At 40.2% G+C, this 18,210-nt stretch overlaps 1 protein-coding gene across 1 annotated transcript in view; it reads right to left on the bottom strand.

Annotated features, from left to right (window-relative positions):
- Window positions 1-18,210, bottom strand: part of ASPG (asparaginase) — a 129,583-nt gene that overhangs the window by 28,408 nt on the left and 82,965 nt on the right. Inside the window, exons 11-12 of the mRNA XM_069103813.1 lie at window positions 16,964-17,059; window positions 11,950-12,113 (exon numbers count right to left, since the gene is read on the bottom strand). Of these exons, the coding sequence (XP_068959914.1) occupies window positions 11,950-12,113; window positions 16,964-17,059 (260 nt within the window). The remainder of the gene's footprint in view (window positions 1-11,949; window positions 12,114-16,963; window positions 17,060-18,210) is intronic.

Genomic DNA, 18,210 nt, shown 5'->3' with positions numbered 1-18,210 from the left:
ATCCAGACATTCTCTCCATAAGTGCACAGAGGACAGCTATAAAATAAAGTCCAACATCAGGAAGTAGGCTAGGAAAAAAAGCAAACAAACAAAAAAAAGAGTTCCACCGTATTTAAAAAAAAGCTTTTGTGATGAAAGATGTTCAAGACAAGAACCTAGAAGAAAATTACACCAAAACATCAACAAGTAAAACTTCAAAGAAAAACATAGCATGGACCTAAATTCAGCTACAATTCCTAGAAGAGATGATTTAAAATAGTTTATTCTAAGAAATAAAAAACAATTTTATAAATGAAATGATAGTGATAAAGGAAATTATTAGAAAAGAAATGAGTGCTGGGGGAAATTAGAAAAAAACTAAGTGCTACAGAATAGGGTTTAGGGAGGAAGAATTGAAAAGAGAATTAGCTTAAGATAGAATAACTCACTCAAGCAATAGACTCCTTGAAAATTGGATTGGACCAAAAAAGAAAGGAAAACCTTAAGGAAAAACAAAGCTTGGAACCATGTTCAACCAGGATTCCTAGAAAAGATAAAGATTTTTTCAAAGAGGTAAAAATACTTTTTATAAAATGAAATGAAAGTGCCAAAGCAAAACACATGAGAAAAGAAAGGAGAGCTCTGGAATAAAGAATTGGAAATGAAATTTAACAGGGTGACACAAGAGATACAAAACCTTACCTAAGCAACTAACTCTCTGAAAATTAGAATGGATCAAATAGAAGTTAATAATGCCAAGAGACAAGAAATATAAAAACAGCAGTTTTCAGAGGAAGAAATTAAAGATATCTATAAGCATATGAAGAAATGCTGTAAATCACTACTGATTAGAGAAATGCAAACCAAAACAACTCTGAGGTACCACATCTCACCAGTCAGATTGGCTAAGATGACAAAACAGGAAAATGACAAACGCTGGAGAGGATGTGGGCAAATTGGAACACTAATGCATTGCTGGTGGAGTTATGAACTGATCCAGCCTTTCTGGAGAGCAATCTGGAATTATGCCCAAAGGGCTATAAATAATTTCATACCCTTTGACCCAGCAATACCACTCCTAGGGTTATATCCCAAAGAGATCATAGAAGTGGGAGGAAGATCCATATGTACAAAAATATTTATAGCAGCTCTTTTTGTGGTGGCAAAGAATTGGAAATTAAGGGTGTGCCCATCAATTGAGGAATGGCTGAAAAAGTTGTGGTATATGCACGTAATGGAAAACTATTGTGCTATAAGAAATGAGGAGCAGATGGACTTCATATTTACCTGGAGAGACTTATATAAACTGATGCTGAGTGAGAAGAGTAGAGCCAGGAGAAATTTGTACACAATTACAGACACAACGTATATGTGATGATCAACTTTGATGGACTGGACTCTTCTCAGCAATGCAGTGATATAAGTCAATCCCAAATGACTCATGATGGAGAGAGATGTCTACATCCTGAGAAAGAACTAGAAAGAACTGAGTATGAATCCAGATTGAAGCAAACTACCTGATCTTTTTCTTTTTCTTGTTTGGTTTTGTTTTCTCTTTACCATTTTTCATTCCATCTGATACAATTCGTCCTTATAACATGACTAATGTCTAATGTGAAAGGATTTGCAGATCCTATACTTGGTTGTATACTGTCATGGGGGGGAGGAGAGAGAGGGAGAGAAAATTTGAAACTCAAGGAATTGTGGAATTGAATCTTGTAAACTAAAAGTAAACAAACAAATTAATAAAGACAAAAAAAAGAAAAAATATATGAAAACAAGTCAAAAGACGGAAAAAATATATAAGAAAATATAAGGTATTTCATAGCAAAAACAACCTAGAAAGACATTGAATTACCCAAAAGGCATGACTAAAACAAAACACTAGCTATTATATCTCATGGAATCACCAAAAAAAAAGCTGTCCAGATCTCTTAGAGCCAGAGGGAAAAGTAGAAATGGAAAGAATCCATTGGTCACTTCCTAAAGGAAACCCCCAAATGAGAACTCCCAAGAACATCATAGCCAAAATCCAAAGCTTGAAGGTGAAAGAAAAAATACTAAAATCAGATAGAAAGAATTCAAGTACCAAGGAGCTACTGTCAGGATCACACATGATTTAGCAGTCGTCACCATAGAGGAGCAGAGAGCTTGGAATATGATATTCCAAAAGACGTACAGACAAGAATAATTTACCCAGAAATACTAAGTATAACCCAACAAGAGAAAAAAATGGATCTTTAATGAAATGGAGGACTTTCAAGCATTCTTAATGAAAAGCTGTATAGAAATTGAAGTGTAAATACAGGAGTCAAAAGAAACACAAAAAGGTAAACGTGAGGGAACAATCATAAAGCATAAACTATTTACACTCTAATATGTGAACCTCTGAACCTTCTTGTCATCATAATTCATAGAGGTAATCTAAAATAGCCAGTGGTCCTGGAAGTCTAATGATAAATTTTTCCTCTTTGATCTTTTCTGTCAGTTGTTTTTACAATGAGATACATTGCACATTTTCTTTTATTTTCTCAGCCTTCTGACTTGTTTTCATTTTTTTGTCTCATGTAGCTATTAACTTCCATTTAATCAATCTAATTTTCAGAGAGTTAGTTGCTTAGGTAGGGCTTTGTACCTCTTGTACCAACCTGTTAATTTCCTTTCCTATTATTCCTGTTATGCTTTGATCATCTTAAAAGATAATAGAAAGGGAGGGGAAAACACAATGGGGAGTTGGAGAAAGGGAGAGGAAGGATAAAGAAATTATCTCACATAACTGAGGTACACAGGTAGAAGTCTATACAAATAAGAAGGAAGGTCTGGGTGAAGCAGTTGATAATTGAACCACACTCTCATCTAAACTGGACATTAGAGGGAAAGATACACACACATACCCACACAGATGAGTACAGAAACACATTTCATTCAACAACGAAATAGGACAGAAAGGGCAAAAAGGAGAAGGGGAAATCAGAGGGAGGATATTTTAAGTAAGGGATTCATCCTAAACAACAACAAAAAAGCCCTCTAAAGATGCACCAAAATATTTATCTGGGGGGAGGGGAGGTCAAAGGATTGGGAAATAAGGAGGAGCTCACCAACCAGGAAAAGGCTGAATAAGTTTTAATATATAGATGTGATAGAATGCTATTATGCTATACGAAATGATGAAGAGGATGTTTTCAGTGGAATCTGGCTAAGTTTCTCTGAACCAATACTGAGTTGCTAGTAGTAGCAGAACCAAGAGAATGGTTTATACAGTGATGATAATATCACAAAGACAAACAAAACAATGACCAAACACAATTCCAGAGGACTCCTGGAAAAAAAAAAATGCTATCTACCTCCTGATAGAAAGGAGATGGACTCAAAGTGCGGATAACAGCAAATTTTTTTGAACATGGCCAATATGGAATTGTATTTGCTCTAACCATACACATTTAATTATAGGGGTTTTGTTTTTCTTTCTTCCTCAGTGGGGAGAGAAAAACATTTTTGCTGATTGAAAAAGTAGAATTTAATCTTAAAAAAAAGGAAAATTAGGCAGGCTAAACATGTAGCAAGAGCAAAGTTTGTTAACAGGTGAGGAAACTACATGCTACAATGTTACCAATGAAAGGTTAAAAATGCTAAAGGAAGGCTTCAAGTTTATTGGGTAGATTCTTATGGGAGGGCAGAGTCAAAAATCTCACAAGATGACAGTATATGAATGTGTTGCATTCTGCACCTTTGGAGGGAGTTATCCTATGGATGAAACACCACAGATATATATAATGATTTATAAGCTGCTTTCCTGACAATAACTTTGTAAGGTAGTTAGTGCAAATATTACCATCTATATTTTACAGCTGAGGCAACAGAGGTTCTAAGATACTCTGACTTACTTTAAGTCATATAGGAAGATTGGAGCTGACTCAAAATCTAGTGACTTTCCCCTATCCCAGACTCGTCATTTCATTGGTGTGGGGAATTCCTATAAACAAACTCCCTCTACTAACACAGATTTCAACTTGTTGACTTAGAAAGTTCTCTAGGGGGACCAAGACTTTAGGTGACTTGCCCATGGTCACGTGTCATTGACGGAACTGAATCTAAGTCTTCCTGACAGTGAGGGTAACTCCCTATTCACTACGCCATGCCTAATCAAACTAGACAAAGTCTTGTGTAAAGGCATTACCGCTTCTGATGGTACATTCTTGAGTCCTGTCCCTACAAACTAGATAATAGAACCCTGAAAGGCAGGGACCATATCTTAGTTCTTTATCTGCCCATACCTCAGAGCTTAGGAGGTGGGCACATAATAGCTACTCCATAAGGACCTATTGAATTAAATTAATTTGTGGTTTGGAACCAGAAAAGAATGAGAACATGGGCAGGCAGGGTTTAGAGTATATCATGGGCAGTACTAGAGCTTTTAGGTGCTGAAGAACTTTCATCCATGGAAAGGAGAAGGTTGCAGGAAACCAAAGGGTCTAAAGATACTTGAGTCTGATTCTAATGGTCTACAATCAGATTTAGATTCTCAGATTCCAAAAGAATTCTACAGTTCTCAAGAATCTGCAGGTGCATACTTCTAAGAGCCTTGGATTTGGTAATTATGAGATTCAATAGTTTATGGAGTCTAAGTATCTAAAAATCTAAATTCTAATATTCTGTGGCAGGCCTGCACAACATACAGTTGTGGGTCACTTGTGGCCCACCAAAGAATTTCCATGACCTGAGAAAAATGTAGGGTTGCCACTTCCCACTCTCTCCTGTTTGTCACGTAACTTGTGGCAACCAATTAGTCTACCCTATCCATGGCCCAAAGAAGTTTAACCTTTTTAATTTTGGCCCCTACCTACTGCCAAACTGAGCAGGTCTGTTCTATGGTCTTAAGGCAAAAATATAAAATTCAACTAGAAATAGAAGCCAGTAATCCCTATGTAAAGATTCCTGTGGGTTGCCTGTTAACTTTGTTCTTGTTTTTTAATCCTCTAATCACTCAGCAATCTTCCTCCTCCTCTCTCCTAGGTCTCTAGATGTCCAAGAAGGAAGTAATCTTCCTTCTGGACCAAGAAGGCAAGAGTGTCCCAGGTGAAGAATCAAAAGTTGTTCTATTCCGATGTAATAAAGCCCTCAGGTCTTAAGTACAGAACCAAGTGACCGCCTTGCTCTCACAAAAGCACAAAGATACATAATGAGCTTGGCTCTTATGGTGCCTTTCATCTGCAAAGAGAAACAAGGGCCAGTAATTCATATTAAGGATCCCAGTGGGCTGCCTATTCAACTTGTTTTAAAATATATTCTCATCTGTGTTTTTATTGTATTTTTATTTATTTAGTTAAATATTTTTCAATTACATTTTAATCTAGTTCAGTAACAGGGGGCACTCAATAAACCCAGAAAAGATGGAGGTTTGTCCTGAGTCCTCATCCCTACTCATTCATCCAAGCTGGGGCCTGAAGAAGAGTTCAGAAAATTCCCTCACTCTTTTGTAGCAGGGTACTGCAGGCATATATTATCACACAGTTGATATGTTGTTTTGCTGAATTTTTTCTCTTTTAATCATGCTTACAAGAGTCAGCTCACTAGGTTGAGAAAGTGGGATGCATATATTTAGAAAACAAGGTGATATAAAAACAAAAGATATCAAAAAATAAGAAAAAGATACACATATGTGCATAGGAACTGTCAACCCCATTCCCTCCCTCAGGTCTTCTCTATGAGCTTGCTGCATCCCTTTCCCTCCTCTTTCACATTCATTCTCTCTATCATCACTGGCTCCTTCCCCTCTGCTTACAAGCAGCCTGCTGCCTCCTCGGTCCTACAAGAGCTTTCCTTAAACTCTTGTACTCCACTATCTTGAGATGCCATTACTTTATAGTTTATAGTGTTTTCTCATAACAGGTGATGCTTTTGACTGCTCTGTGAAAGTAGGGCTCATTATTCTCAGAAGAAATCTGAGACCCAAATAGGGAAGGGACTTTCCCAGAGTCGCCCAATGAGTCAAAACCTAGATCTCCTGACGCCTAGCCCAGGGTTTTTTCCATTGCTCCAAACTGATGTATTCAGAGAGATGCAGGTATCGCCCTACCCCAGTTAATATTTTTCTCCTACTTCCTGCTTCCTTCAAAGCCTCTGTGACCAGTTGGTGCTACAAGGCCCAAGGAAGCACCAGGTCTGAGGCTGGGGGGGTTGAACCTTACTTCTCTGGTCATCCACCCCCACACAAATCCCACCCTGGCAGGAGGGGAAACCAGTGTGGTCCCATCTCCTCAGAGTGTGCCCATGTTACTGCTCCTTAGGCACAAGAGCTGGCTATCCCCACCTGGCCTTGCTACCCTGCCCATCTGAGCTGGATTTGAGCAAGGGTCAAGCCCAGGACCAGGCCAGCTCTTGGTTGGGGCAAAGGAGTGAGGGACAGGCCAAAACATGCCAACAAATCCATTCATGTGGATTCCATTGTGAATAGGGGAAGAGATAGTGACTATAGTGCCGTGAATGGAAAAGGCTGTGGCCAGATCAGTCAACACTGGGCAGTCACCACCTACCAAAGTGACCACCTGTCTACATGTATTCTTGTGACTATGGGCATCCAGACTTACATGACAATGTATCTAAGGGTGCTTATTTGTATATGCCAATGTATGTGAAGATATGTTTATTTACAGGTATGTTTGTATCTAGGCCTCTACATACATCTGGGCCTGTGTCCATGTCTCTGTAGATATGTTTGAATATGCCTATGTCTATATATGCATGCTTCTACTCATGTGCGTATCTGGAAATCTGTGTCAGGATATGCATGTGCCTAGCTGTGTGTCTCATCTATGAGAATAATAAGCTGGTATTTTTATAGCTTCAAGTGCTTTGTTTTAAGGTATGCAAAGTGTCTTACAAATATTGTCTCACTGTATCCTCACAAAAACCCTGGGAGGTAGGTGTTCTTTTCATTCACCATTTTATAGATGGGGAAACGGAACCAGATAATGGTTAAGTGACTTGTTCAGGATTTACCTGAGGCTGGATTTTAACTGAGGTCTTCTCGACTCCGAGTTCAGAGTACAATTCACTGCACTACATGACTGACATGGATAGTTATATGTGTACCTTTGTATGCATCTATAGTTCTGCCATTATGTATGTATCTGAATTTATTTAAGTGAATACCCATGAGGAAGGCACATCATCTCTCTTGAGACTGTTTCCTCATCTCCAAATATAATATTGTATGTATGTGTGTGTAGATATATATGCACAAATACACCATAATACATGCAGATCTGCACAGTGATAACAGACATATGTGTCAGCTTGTATACACACATGTGTATGTATCATGCAGACACACCCTGTTACACAGATAAAGAGCTCACATTTCTATCTACTAGCCCTATGAGGAAGATGTAAGGTTATATATAATTATTACATATTATATAATATTATAATAATATATCACATTGTGGTAGCTATTATAGCTATTAATATTAATTCTAATTAATATAATAATATTAATATCATAATAATATATTCGTATCTAATATATATTAGAACTTCTTCCCTCATAGGACTAGTATATAAAATGAGCTCTTTATCTGTGTAACAGGGTTTGTCTGCATGCATGTGTGTGCATACATGCATGTATATACACACGTGTATACGACCTGCCATGTACATGCATATGTGTACATATATTTACATACACAAGCTGACACATTTCTCTGTGTCACTGTGCAGATCCACATGTATTATGGTGCGTTTGCATAAGTATATATATATATATATATATATATGTATTTGTGTGTGTATAGCTGATTATGTATTTGTGCATCTCCATGTTATTCCTTGTGTGTGCATGTATCCACTAACAGAATGGGCATGTCATAGTGGATAGAGTTGTGGGCCTGGCATTGCATCTGCCTTGGACATCTACTAGCTCTGTGGCCATGGGCAAGTCCTTCTGTGCCTCAATTTCCTCATCTGCAAAATGAGGGGATGATTTACTTAATGCTTACCTTACAGAATTCTTGTAAAACCTAAATGAGATACAGTAATGGACATAAGGGACTAGATAAAATTATCAACTGCTATTTTTCAGACTTCATACCAGTGTACAATAAAATTCTAACCAGTTTGTTCTTTTTATCTAGCAGCTACAAATCAGTTAGATGATTCACAAATAGAGAGGGTAAAGCAAGTACACAAGAAACAATCACTCCTCCAGGAAGGCCACCCAAATTTCCCAGGGTGGATGGAGACAATGTCCTCTCTTCCTAGTGCTGATTAATAACTATCCCTTCTTTTAAAAAATTATTATGCTGTAATATTTGTTTTTTCTAATTTGAAATTTTCTTTCTTCCTCCTTCCCATCCCTCCCCACTCATTAAAAAGTCAAGCAATGATATCAACTATACATATGAAGTCATGCGTGTGACAATATTACCATATTACCCATGTTGCAAAAAAAAAAAAAAAAAGAAAGTAAGTGAAAAAAGTATGCTTCAACCTGCACTCAAAGTCCTATCAGTTCCTTTGCTGCATGTAGATAGTATTTTTCATCCTGAGTCCTTTGGAATTGTCTGGGGTCATTGTATTGCTAAGAGTAACTAAAGTCTTCCAAAGTATATCATCATTACAATGTGGCTATTACTGTGTACAGTGTTTTCCTGGTTCTGCCCACTTCATTCAGCATCAGTTTATGTAAGTCTTCCCAGGTTTTTCTGAAACCATCCCCCTCATCATTTCTTATAGCAAAATAGTATTCCATCACAACTTGTTCAACCATTCCCAAATAGATGGGAATTCCCCCAATTTCCAATTCTTTGCCATCACAAAAAAATTCTATAAATATTTTTGTACAGATAGGTCCTTTTCCTTTGATCACTTTGGAATACAAACCTAATATTACTATTGCTGGGTCAAAGGGTATGTATATACCCTTTGGGTATAGTTCCAAATTGCTCTCTAGAATGGTTGGATCAGTTCACAACATTAACAACAAGGTTTTAGGGTCCCAATTTTTTCACATCCCTGCCTGCATTTGTCATTTTCTTCTTCTGTCATATTCACCAATCTGATAGGTATGGGGTGGTACCTCAAAGTTGTTTTAATCTGCATTTTTCTAATCAATGGTGAGTTAGAGCACTTTTTCACATGACTATAGATACCTTGGATTTCTTCAGCTGAGAAACTGCTTGTTCATATCTTTTGACTATTAATTGGGAAATGGCTCTTATGTTTAAAAATTTGTTTTACTTCCCTATATATTTGAGAAATGAGGCCATTATCAGAGAAACTTGGTGTAAAAAATTTTCTTCCTTTCCTTTTAATTCTAACAGTATCGGTTTTGTAACTATCTCTTCTATACAATCCCTATTCAGACTACCAAAATGACTTTTATCTAGTACTAGAACATATGCTCCTTGGGGGAAGGGACTGTTTTGTGTCTAGGACTTGGCAAATCATTTTATCAATCAATAAGCATTTATTAAGTACCTACTACATGCCAAGCTCTCCAGTGGATTTGTGCTGTTCAGTCTTTTCAGTCATGTCTAAGTCTTCAGGATCCCATTTGGAGTTTTCTTAGCAAAGATACTGGAGTGGTTTGCCATTTCTTTTTTCAGCTCATTTTACAGATGAGGAAATTGAGGCAAGCAGGATGAAGTGACTTGCTCAGGGTCAACTATGTATTAAGTGTCTGAGGCCAGATTTGGACTCAGATCTTCCTGACTCAAGTCCCAATGTTCTACCCACCGTACCACTTGGTTGCCTTCTGTACTAGGTACTGAGGCTATAAAGACATGATTAAAAGTCCTTCCTTCAAGGGGTCTACATTCTATAGGGGGAAACAACAAGTACATTTATAATTATATAAAATTATATACAAAATCAATGAAAGGTGACTTGGTTAAGAAAGGCATTAGCAGTTGGAGGTAATCAGGAAAGGCTTCATGTAGAAGGTGGTCCTTTGAGATTTGAAGGAAAACAGGGTTTTTTTTTTTAAGATTAGGTCTCCCTGTCTTGCCCAAATTGAAAGTGAAGGAGCCATATTTAGGAGCCTGACTCCATTATGATGAATGCAGGAGGCTTGCTACTCTGCTTATTAACAGGATTGGTTAAGTAACCTTCTGGCCCCACACATCACCCATACTAATGCCACTGGATCAGCTTAACGCACTGCAGCACAGAACTCCAGAGCTCAAGAAATCCACCAACCCCAGTCTCCTCAAAAGCATGGATTGCAGGTGTATACTACCATGCCAAGTAGAACTATGGATTCTAAAAGATGAAGTGGAAAGAGCACTGGGTCTTAAGTCGAGATGATTCATCTTCCTGAGCTCAGATCCGGCCTCAGACACTCACTAGCTGTGTGACCCTGGGCAAGTCACTTAACCCTGTCTGCCTTAGTTTCCTCATCTGTAAAATGAGTTGGAGAAGGAAATGGCAAGCCACTCCTGTATCTTTGCCAAGAAAACTCCAAATGGGGTGATGAACAGTCGGACACAACTGAACAACAACAAATACCAAACTGTATAGTAACTTAATGCCAAATTGAGTCAAAATAGTATAAAACAGAGCATGGGATTCACAGAAAGAATTCTGCACCTAGAATCAAAAGGCCCTGGGTTCAGGTCCAAACTTTAACCCCAGCTGTATGATATCAGACAAGTAATGTTCCCTCTTTGAAGAAGACATACATTTATTCAGAGATATATTTCTGTCTATTCCTGGACATGTGTCTGTGCCTTCATGTTTCTGTTGTTTTTTAGCAAATGGGGTGAAGTAACTTGCTCAAGGTTACACAGCCAGTCATTTCTGGGCAGGTGCTAAGTGTCTGAGCCTGGATTTGATCCCCAGGTCATCCCGACTCTGGGGCCGGTGCTCTTACTTGCTGTGCTATCTGGCCTCCCCTGTGCCTTCATGTTTTGTAAACCTGATTATGTTGTTATAGAATTGGAGCTTTTGTCATTCTCTCCTGGTCTTCCCCACCCCATCCTCCACCCCCATTCAAACCTGGCCAGGTACCACAAGTAGGACCACACCTGGAGTCCTATGATCAGCTCTGGACACCATGTTTTATGAAGGACATTGGCAAAGTGGAGAGCATCAAAGAATAACTAGGATATTGAGAGGTCAGGAGTCCAGGCTCTAGGAGGACTGATGGAAGACACTGGGAATGTGTAGGCTAAAGAAGGGAAAACTTAAAACCAGAGTTCTATGAACCTGGATTTTGTGAAGGGAAGGAGAAGCTTGGTTTTTTTTTTTTTGAAAGACTTTGATAATTATATTTCAATATAATTGGCTTCCCTCTCTAATCTTATGTTATTTTATGCATTTAAAAAGATGATGGAGGGGTGGCTAGGTGGCACAGTGAATAGATCACCAACCCTGGAGACAGGAGGACCTGAGTTCAAATCCAGCCTCAGCACTTACACTTACTAGCAGTATGACCTTGGGCAAGTCACTTAACCCCAATTGTCCTGCCTTTCCCCCTCCAAAAAAAAAAAAGCAAAACAAAAAAAAGATGATGAAGAGATCCAAAAGGTTTTGTCAGACTGCCAAAGGGGGCCACGATACAAAAAAGGTTAAGAAGCCTTGACTTAGAGGGTGTCTCTTCAAGTAGATGAAGCTTTCATAGGGAAACAGAAGGCAGAGCTGGAAACAATAAGGAAAAAGATAGGAACGTTTCAACTTGATATAAAGGAAAACTTCTTAACAATTAAAGTCCTAGAGTGCAATGGGTTCTCTCAGAGGAAGTGATCAGTTCTTGTTACTAAAAGTCTTTAAGCAAGGGCCTTCCTGACTCCAGCTCTGGAGCTCTATTCCCTGTGCCACCAAGCCGCCAAGACTCCCAGGTTAGACTTCCTCCTCCTTTAAGTGACCACCTTACTCTTTCTTAACAAAAAGTGACTGGAGACAGTTACAGGCAGCCAAGCCCTGATGCCCAAAGCCAGATCCCTAATTCCCTCCCATCCTATCCCACAGTACCTGCCCTTCACGGCCATCAACAGTGGGCTGCTCCTGTCACCGTCCCAGCTGTTCACCTTTGCCCCATTCCTCAGAAGGCACTGGACAGCAGCCACATGCCCACCCCGGGCAGCCATGTGCAGGGGAGTGCGGCCATCAAAGTCACTCTCACTCAGGTCCCCACCCTACAAATAGACAGACGTTGCAGATGGTGGAAATTAGAGGATGGGAGGAAGTGGGTCACTGAGACAAAGACAGAGTCTATTGGCTGATCTAGTTAGAAGTAACAACAGGTCAGTGAACACCCCTGCGGATGAATGCCTGTTTTAGCTTCCGTGTGTAAATTATTTGAGTTGTAAACCCAAGCAGAAAGCACACTGGATTTGGAGATAGGGGAGCCAGTTTGAATCTGGACTCTGCTACTTACTAGATGCATGACCTTGAGCAAAAAATGACTTAAAATCTCTGAGCCTTGGTTTCCCCATCTGTAAAATGTGGTGACTGGATTAGGTCAGCGTTTCTCTAACTGTATTGCAAGGAACCCTGAAACACCACAAGTTAGTTGTTGTAACTGTTTTTGAATAAAATCTATTTTGCTTGTTAGTAGACATTAAAATAAAATTTTTAAAGATTTTACTACAAAAGATCCTCCAAAGTTTTGTTTAAACTTAAGGATTTGGGGTAGTTAGGTGTTGCAGTGTAGAGCACCAGTCCCGGAGTCAGGTGAACCTGAGTTCAAATTCAACCTCCGCCACTTACTAACTGTGTGACCCTGGATAAGTCACTTAATTCTGATTACCTCCTCCCAAAAAATAAAAATAAACTCAAGTGTTCTACCACTGTGAAAAAATTTGAGAACCACTGGATTAGATGACTTCTAAGGTTCACGGGATAGTGAGAAAGACACTGGATTTGTATGAACTGGGTTCAGTTCGCTCACTTGTGATACTTCCCTGTGTGACCTTGGGCAAGTCATTTAACAACCCTGGGCCTCAGTTTCCTCATACATAAAACAAAAAGTTGGCCTGAATGATATCTAGGGGCCCTTCCTACTCTAGATCCTATGATTCTATGTATGGTTTATGCATCAACTTTGCTTTGGGATTAGCCAGGTCCTTTTAGGGAGCTGACTGGAAACTTCTCTTCAGCTTAGAGGTCACCATGTCTCTTTTCAGATGCCCTTCTGCTACAACCAAAGTTGAAATGACCTGCCTAAATCTTACTTGACTGGGATTGAGCCTTGAAGGACACCAATGCTTTTTCTACCCAATAATGAATATGACTTGTCATTGTAAATCATAGTATATGTCCTCCCTATTCTCTAAATTTTTCTAAATCTGATTCATCCTTCAAAGCCCATCTCTTCCAGGAAGTCTTTGCTGAAAGTTTCATCTCAGTGTGGCTGTTCTCTCCTCTAAACTCTCATCTCCACCATTTATTCATTTTACAACCATTTATCGAAGCCCTTCATGTCCACAAGTCAGAGTTCTGCCTATGAAGGCACTGGGGATATTTACCTTTGGGAGAAGAAAAGATTTAAGTCATGCATGATCACTGTCACCAAGTAGTTGAATAATAATGAACAGAAACTAAACTAATTTTTCCTGATCCCAGAAGCCAGAACCAGCAATTAGAACTATCCAGTAGAAAGGTTTACCTTAGGAGGTAATGAGCTCTCCATTACTGGAAATCACAAGATCACAGAATATCACAGTTCTGCTGAAGGTGAGATAGTCACAAAACCACAACTGAGTCAACTCCAAATTTGTTTCATAATTTTGGTGGCGCCCTCCTGGCTGCATGCTAATCTTGTTCCTCTTCCCTGATCGCCTATTTCACTCCCCTCAGCATCTATTCTAAACCATCTCTTCTCTCCTCATATCATCCTTACTTTCTCTGCTTCATTCAGCAAAGGACCTTAACCAAGACTTTACTGAAAACTCTAAGGCAATTCCAAATCATGTCAATCTCTCTCCCTCCCTTCCTCCCTCTGTCTCTTTGTGTGTGTGTGTGTGTCTCTCTCTCTTCCCCTCTCTTTCCCTTGCCCCCCACCCCACTCCTCTCTCCTTTTTTGCTCCAGTCTCAGAGGAGGAGGTAGCCTTCTTGAAAATGCACAGCTATCTACTTCTGCCCTCAGTCTCACTCCCTCCTATCTTCCCCCTGGGGAACTTGTCCCTTCACTCATCCCTTCTTGCCTCCTCATTTTCAGTTTCTCTTTAACCACTGGCTCCTCCCCTATTGCTTATACACAGGCCCAGATATGACTTCTAACCTCATCACTCAACTGAAATTACTATCTCCATGGTTACCGATGACTTCTTCAATGCTAAATCCAGTGGCCTTTTCTCGGTCCTTACCCTTCTCTTCAGTCTTTGGTACTGCTGTCACTGATGTCACACTCTATTAGAAAAAAAGCCACTAGCTTATCCAGAAGACCCTGCAGTCTACTGACTGACTTAGTTTTAAAATGTAATATTTATATTTTATTGTATTTTTATGGATTCTGTTAAATATTTCCCAATGACATTTTCAGCTGGTTCAGGAGCACTCAGGACGTTTACCACCTCTGTCGGTAGCCACCCTCTCCTCCCTGGGTTTTCTGTTCTCCTCTTCCTGTCTGGCAACTCCTTCTCACACTTCTTTGTGAGATTATCTTCCTTATCTCCTATACCATGTCAGGGTATTTTCTAGAGATCAGTCCTGGGGCCCCTTCCCTTCTCCCTCTAGACTAAATTTCTCAGTGATCTCAGACTCTCAGGGTTTCAACCATCACCTCTATGGAAAAGACCCCCAGATTAGGATAGCCAGGCTCAGTTTCCTGAAATCTAGTCTGTCATCACCAATTGCCAGTATCCAGAAATCTCAAGCTCAACATGTCCAAAACAAAATTCAGTATATTTTTTCCCAAAACTTTCCTCTCCCTCTTCCTAACTTCTTTGCTTCTGGTGAGGACTCCACTTTGCTCCCAGTCACCTAGATCCAAGGCCTCAGGGTCATCCTTCAACTCTTCCCTTATAAGGCAGTTAGGTGACAGAACAGCTTGAGGGTTAGCTTTGAAGTAAGGAAGATCTGAATTCAAATTCAGCTTCAGACCCTTACTAGCTGTGTGACATCACTTACACATCTCATCACTTAGCCTCAGTTCCCTCATCTGTAAAATTGGGATGATAATAATGGCACCTAGTTCACAGGATTTTTGTTGCTATCAAAAAAGCCCTTTCTAAAGCCGAAAGTACAACATAAATGCTAAGCACCATTATTATCAACTCCTGTCAAGCCTTGTCACAATATATCTCATACCCATTACCTTCTTTCCACTCACTTAGTCACTACCTTCATTCAAGCCCCTCTCCTTTCTTGCCTGAGCTATTACAGTAGCCCCCTAAGGGATCTTACAGCCTCTATCACTTTCCTCTCCATCCTTCACATAGCTACTAAATTGATATTCCTAAAGCACAAGTCTGACCATGTCACTCACCTGCTCAAGAAGCCTCATTGACTCCCTCTTGCCTCTAAAATCAAATACAGGCTCTTCTCTTTGGTTTGTAAAGTTCACCATCTAGCTTCAGTCAACTTTTCCAGTCTTACTACATATGACTCTCCTTTAGAAACTCTATATTCCAGCCAAGCCACCCTGCTCAGGGTTGTCCATATCACATTCTATCTCAACCTCCCACTTCCATGCTTTTTGTCCATGCTCTCCCCCATCCCTGGAATACAATCCCTCTACCACCTCTCTGAATAATAAATTAAAAAAGTAGAAAAGACATTAGGAGCCAAATAACCCAACTCCTTCATTTTATAGATGATGAGATTGAGGACTAGAAAGGTTAAGTAAAATGTTAGGTCACCCAAGCAGCAAATAGAAGAGCTAGGATTTGAACCTGGACCTTCCAAGTCCAAATCCAGTGATCTTCTAGTTCAAGCACTGCCTCCTGCTGAAGCCTATCTTCTCCTTCCCCCAAATTACTCTGTAAATTATTTTCTAAATATGTTTTCCTCCTGAAAAAAAATGAGTTTTATATGTTTGGCATCTAGCTCTGTATGTTATTTATGTGCCTATATAGGTACATGTTGTTTTCCTTTATTTGAATAAAGGCTCTTTGAGGATGGATACTGGTTAGCTTGAGTCCATGGATCACCACCATCAGCACAGTGTAGAGCAGGCCCTTAATAAATGCTTGATGGGATGACTGGTGAGCTCCTTGGGCTCACCTGAGAGGCTACTGCAATAGCAAAGTCTAGGGCCTGCAACAGTGCCTGGCACACAGTAGGTGCTTAATAAATGTTTGTTGGATGATCCATTTTGTCAGACATTTACTAAACAAAGGCCCCTCTCTCCAACATCCCCAACAAGTCATCCAGCCTCTATCTGAAAGTCTCCAGGGATAAGGAATTCATTCCTCCTGAGGCTGTTCATGTCCTTCTTGGACAGCCTTGATCATTGAGGAAGTGATCAAAAGGACGTTGGGAGCCCATCCATCAAAAAAATTGCTCCACATTGGGCAACAGTTTGGGCTTCTAAGCTCCATCCAACTCTCCATTCTCAGATTATAGGATCTGATGAGCCGATTCCTGCCCTCATGGAGCTCACAGTCTAGTAGGGCAACTCATGCGGCATTCAGAATCCCTCACATGCCTCAGACGGTTAGTTATCTTCTTGACGGTCTCTGTATGTGACTTTTCCCCACCATGACCAGATTTTGAACTCTTTGAAAGACTGGGTTGATTGATCCCAGAGTCTTAAAGTATGCATTGATGACAATGATTTCCCAGTGACCCACTGAGAAAACCCCTGGCCTGGAGCCTATTCCCCATGCTACCACCGATTTGCTGTGTGACTTTGGACAAGTCCCCTTCCTTCCCTAGGACTTAGTTTCACTACAGAATAAAAGAGTTCAAACCAGATGTTCTCTCAGGTCCTTCCAGGGGTACCCTCTATGCCTCTAATGGTACCTTCATACTCAGCTCCTGAGAGAAGGTTCCAGTAGGTACAGAAAGTGAGCAAAAGCTGAAAGCTAAAGGGCAGGCTCACCAGTTCGATGATGGCTTCCAGGGCCTCCATGTCCCCCATTCGGGCTGCAGCACAGGCCAAAGTAGGAGTCAGGGAGTCTCTTACAGCATCAAGATCCTAGGAAGGAAAACAACACTGCAACCCAAGTCACTGCTCAGTTCCCCCTCCCCCAGCATCCATGATAAGCAAAAAGAAAGATAACAGTGTGGTACAGTGGGAAAGATAATGCACTTGATTGAAACCTGGAGACCTGTGTTTGAATCCCATCTCTGACATTGCCTCTCTCTGTGACCTTAGGAAAGACTGTCCCTTTCCCTGGACCTCAGTTCCTCCACCTGAAGCATGAGAGGTTGGTCTAGAGGAGCTCCCTTATAGCTCTGGCATTCTCTGGGAGGAAGAAAGAGCACAGGCTCCAGAGTCAGGAAGCCTGGTCAAAACATTGTGTCCCCATACAGGTTACCTCATGGGGCCAATGAAACGCCCAAATGAGATGGCAAAAGTAAAGTATTTTATAAACCATACAGCAAAATGACTCACACTCCTTTCATGTCTTTAAGGGTTCCCTGGCACTTTTCTCACAACAACCCCATGTGTCACAGGGAAACCACTGTCATCGATGCACATTTTAATTTTATTATACAACAGGATGTCCAAGGACATTTAAAAATTTTATTTCTTTTGACTCTAACCTGGACAACACCAAACAAGATGTGAGTTTCCATATATAAAGTAGAACAGAAAAAAAGAGGATTGTACCTGAAACTGCACATCTCTATTACAATACAGTTTGCCTTTTTGTGTAAGCTATTTGTATTGCCTTTTTTACAGATGGGGAAACTGAGGCACAAAGAGGTTGAATGACTTGCCATTGCAGTAGTTATAAAGTGGAGGACCTAGAATGCCAACCCTGGTCTTCTGGTTCTCATATGCAGGGTATTTTCCCCTACGTTGTGAAACTTCTCTTTAAGTAATAATGATAACAGGAACCCACACTGCCAACCACTTCACCTGCTACTCCTAAGACTCCTCAAAGCCCCACATGCAACAAAAATGGTGGAGAGTCACCATCAAGCACATGCCATATGAGAATCTACAGAAATGACTGAAGGACAACTAGGTGGCATAGTGAACAGAGCATTGGTCCTGGAGTCAGGAGGACCTGAGGTCAAATCTAGCTTCTAACACTTGACAAACTTACTAGCCGTGTGACCTTGGGCAAGTCACTTAACCCCAATTGCCCTGCCTTCCCCCTCCAAAAAATTTTTTAA

Source organism: Petaurus breviceps, unplaced genomic scaffold, assembly GCF_028583685.1.
Source record: "Petaurus breviceps papuanus isolate PSGF00001 unplaced genomic scaffold, PetGlider_PUasm1.0 64, whole genome shotgun sequence".
NCBI classification, from domain to species: Eukaryota; Metazoa; Chordata; class Mammalia; order Diprotodontia; family Petauridae; genus Petaurus; species Petaurus breviceps.
The sequence above is the reverse complement of the archived record's forward strand: the minus strand, read 5'-3'. Positions and strand labels throughout refer to the sequence as shown.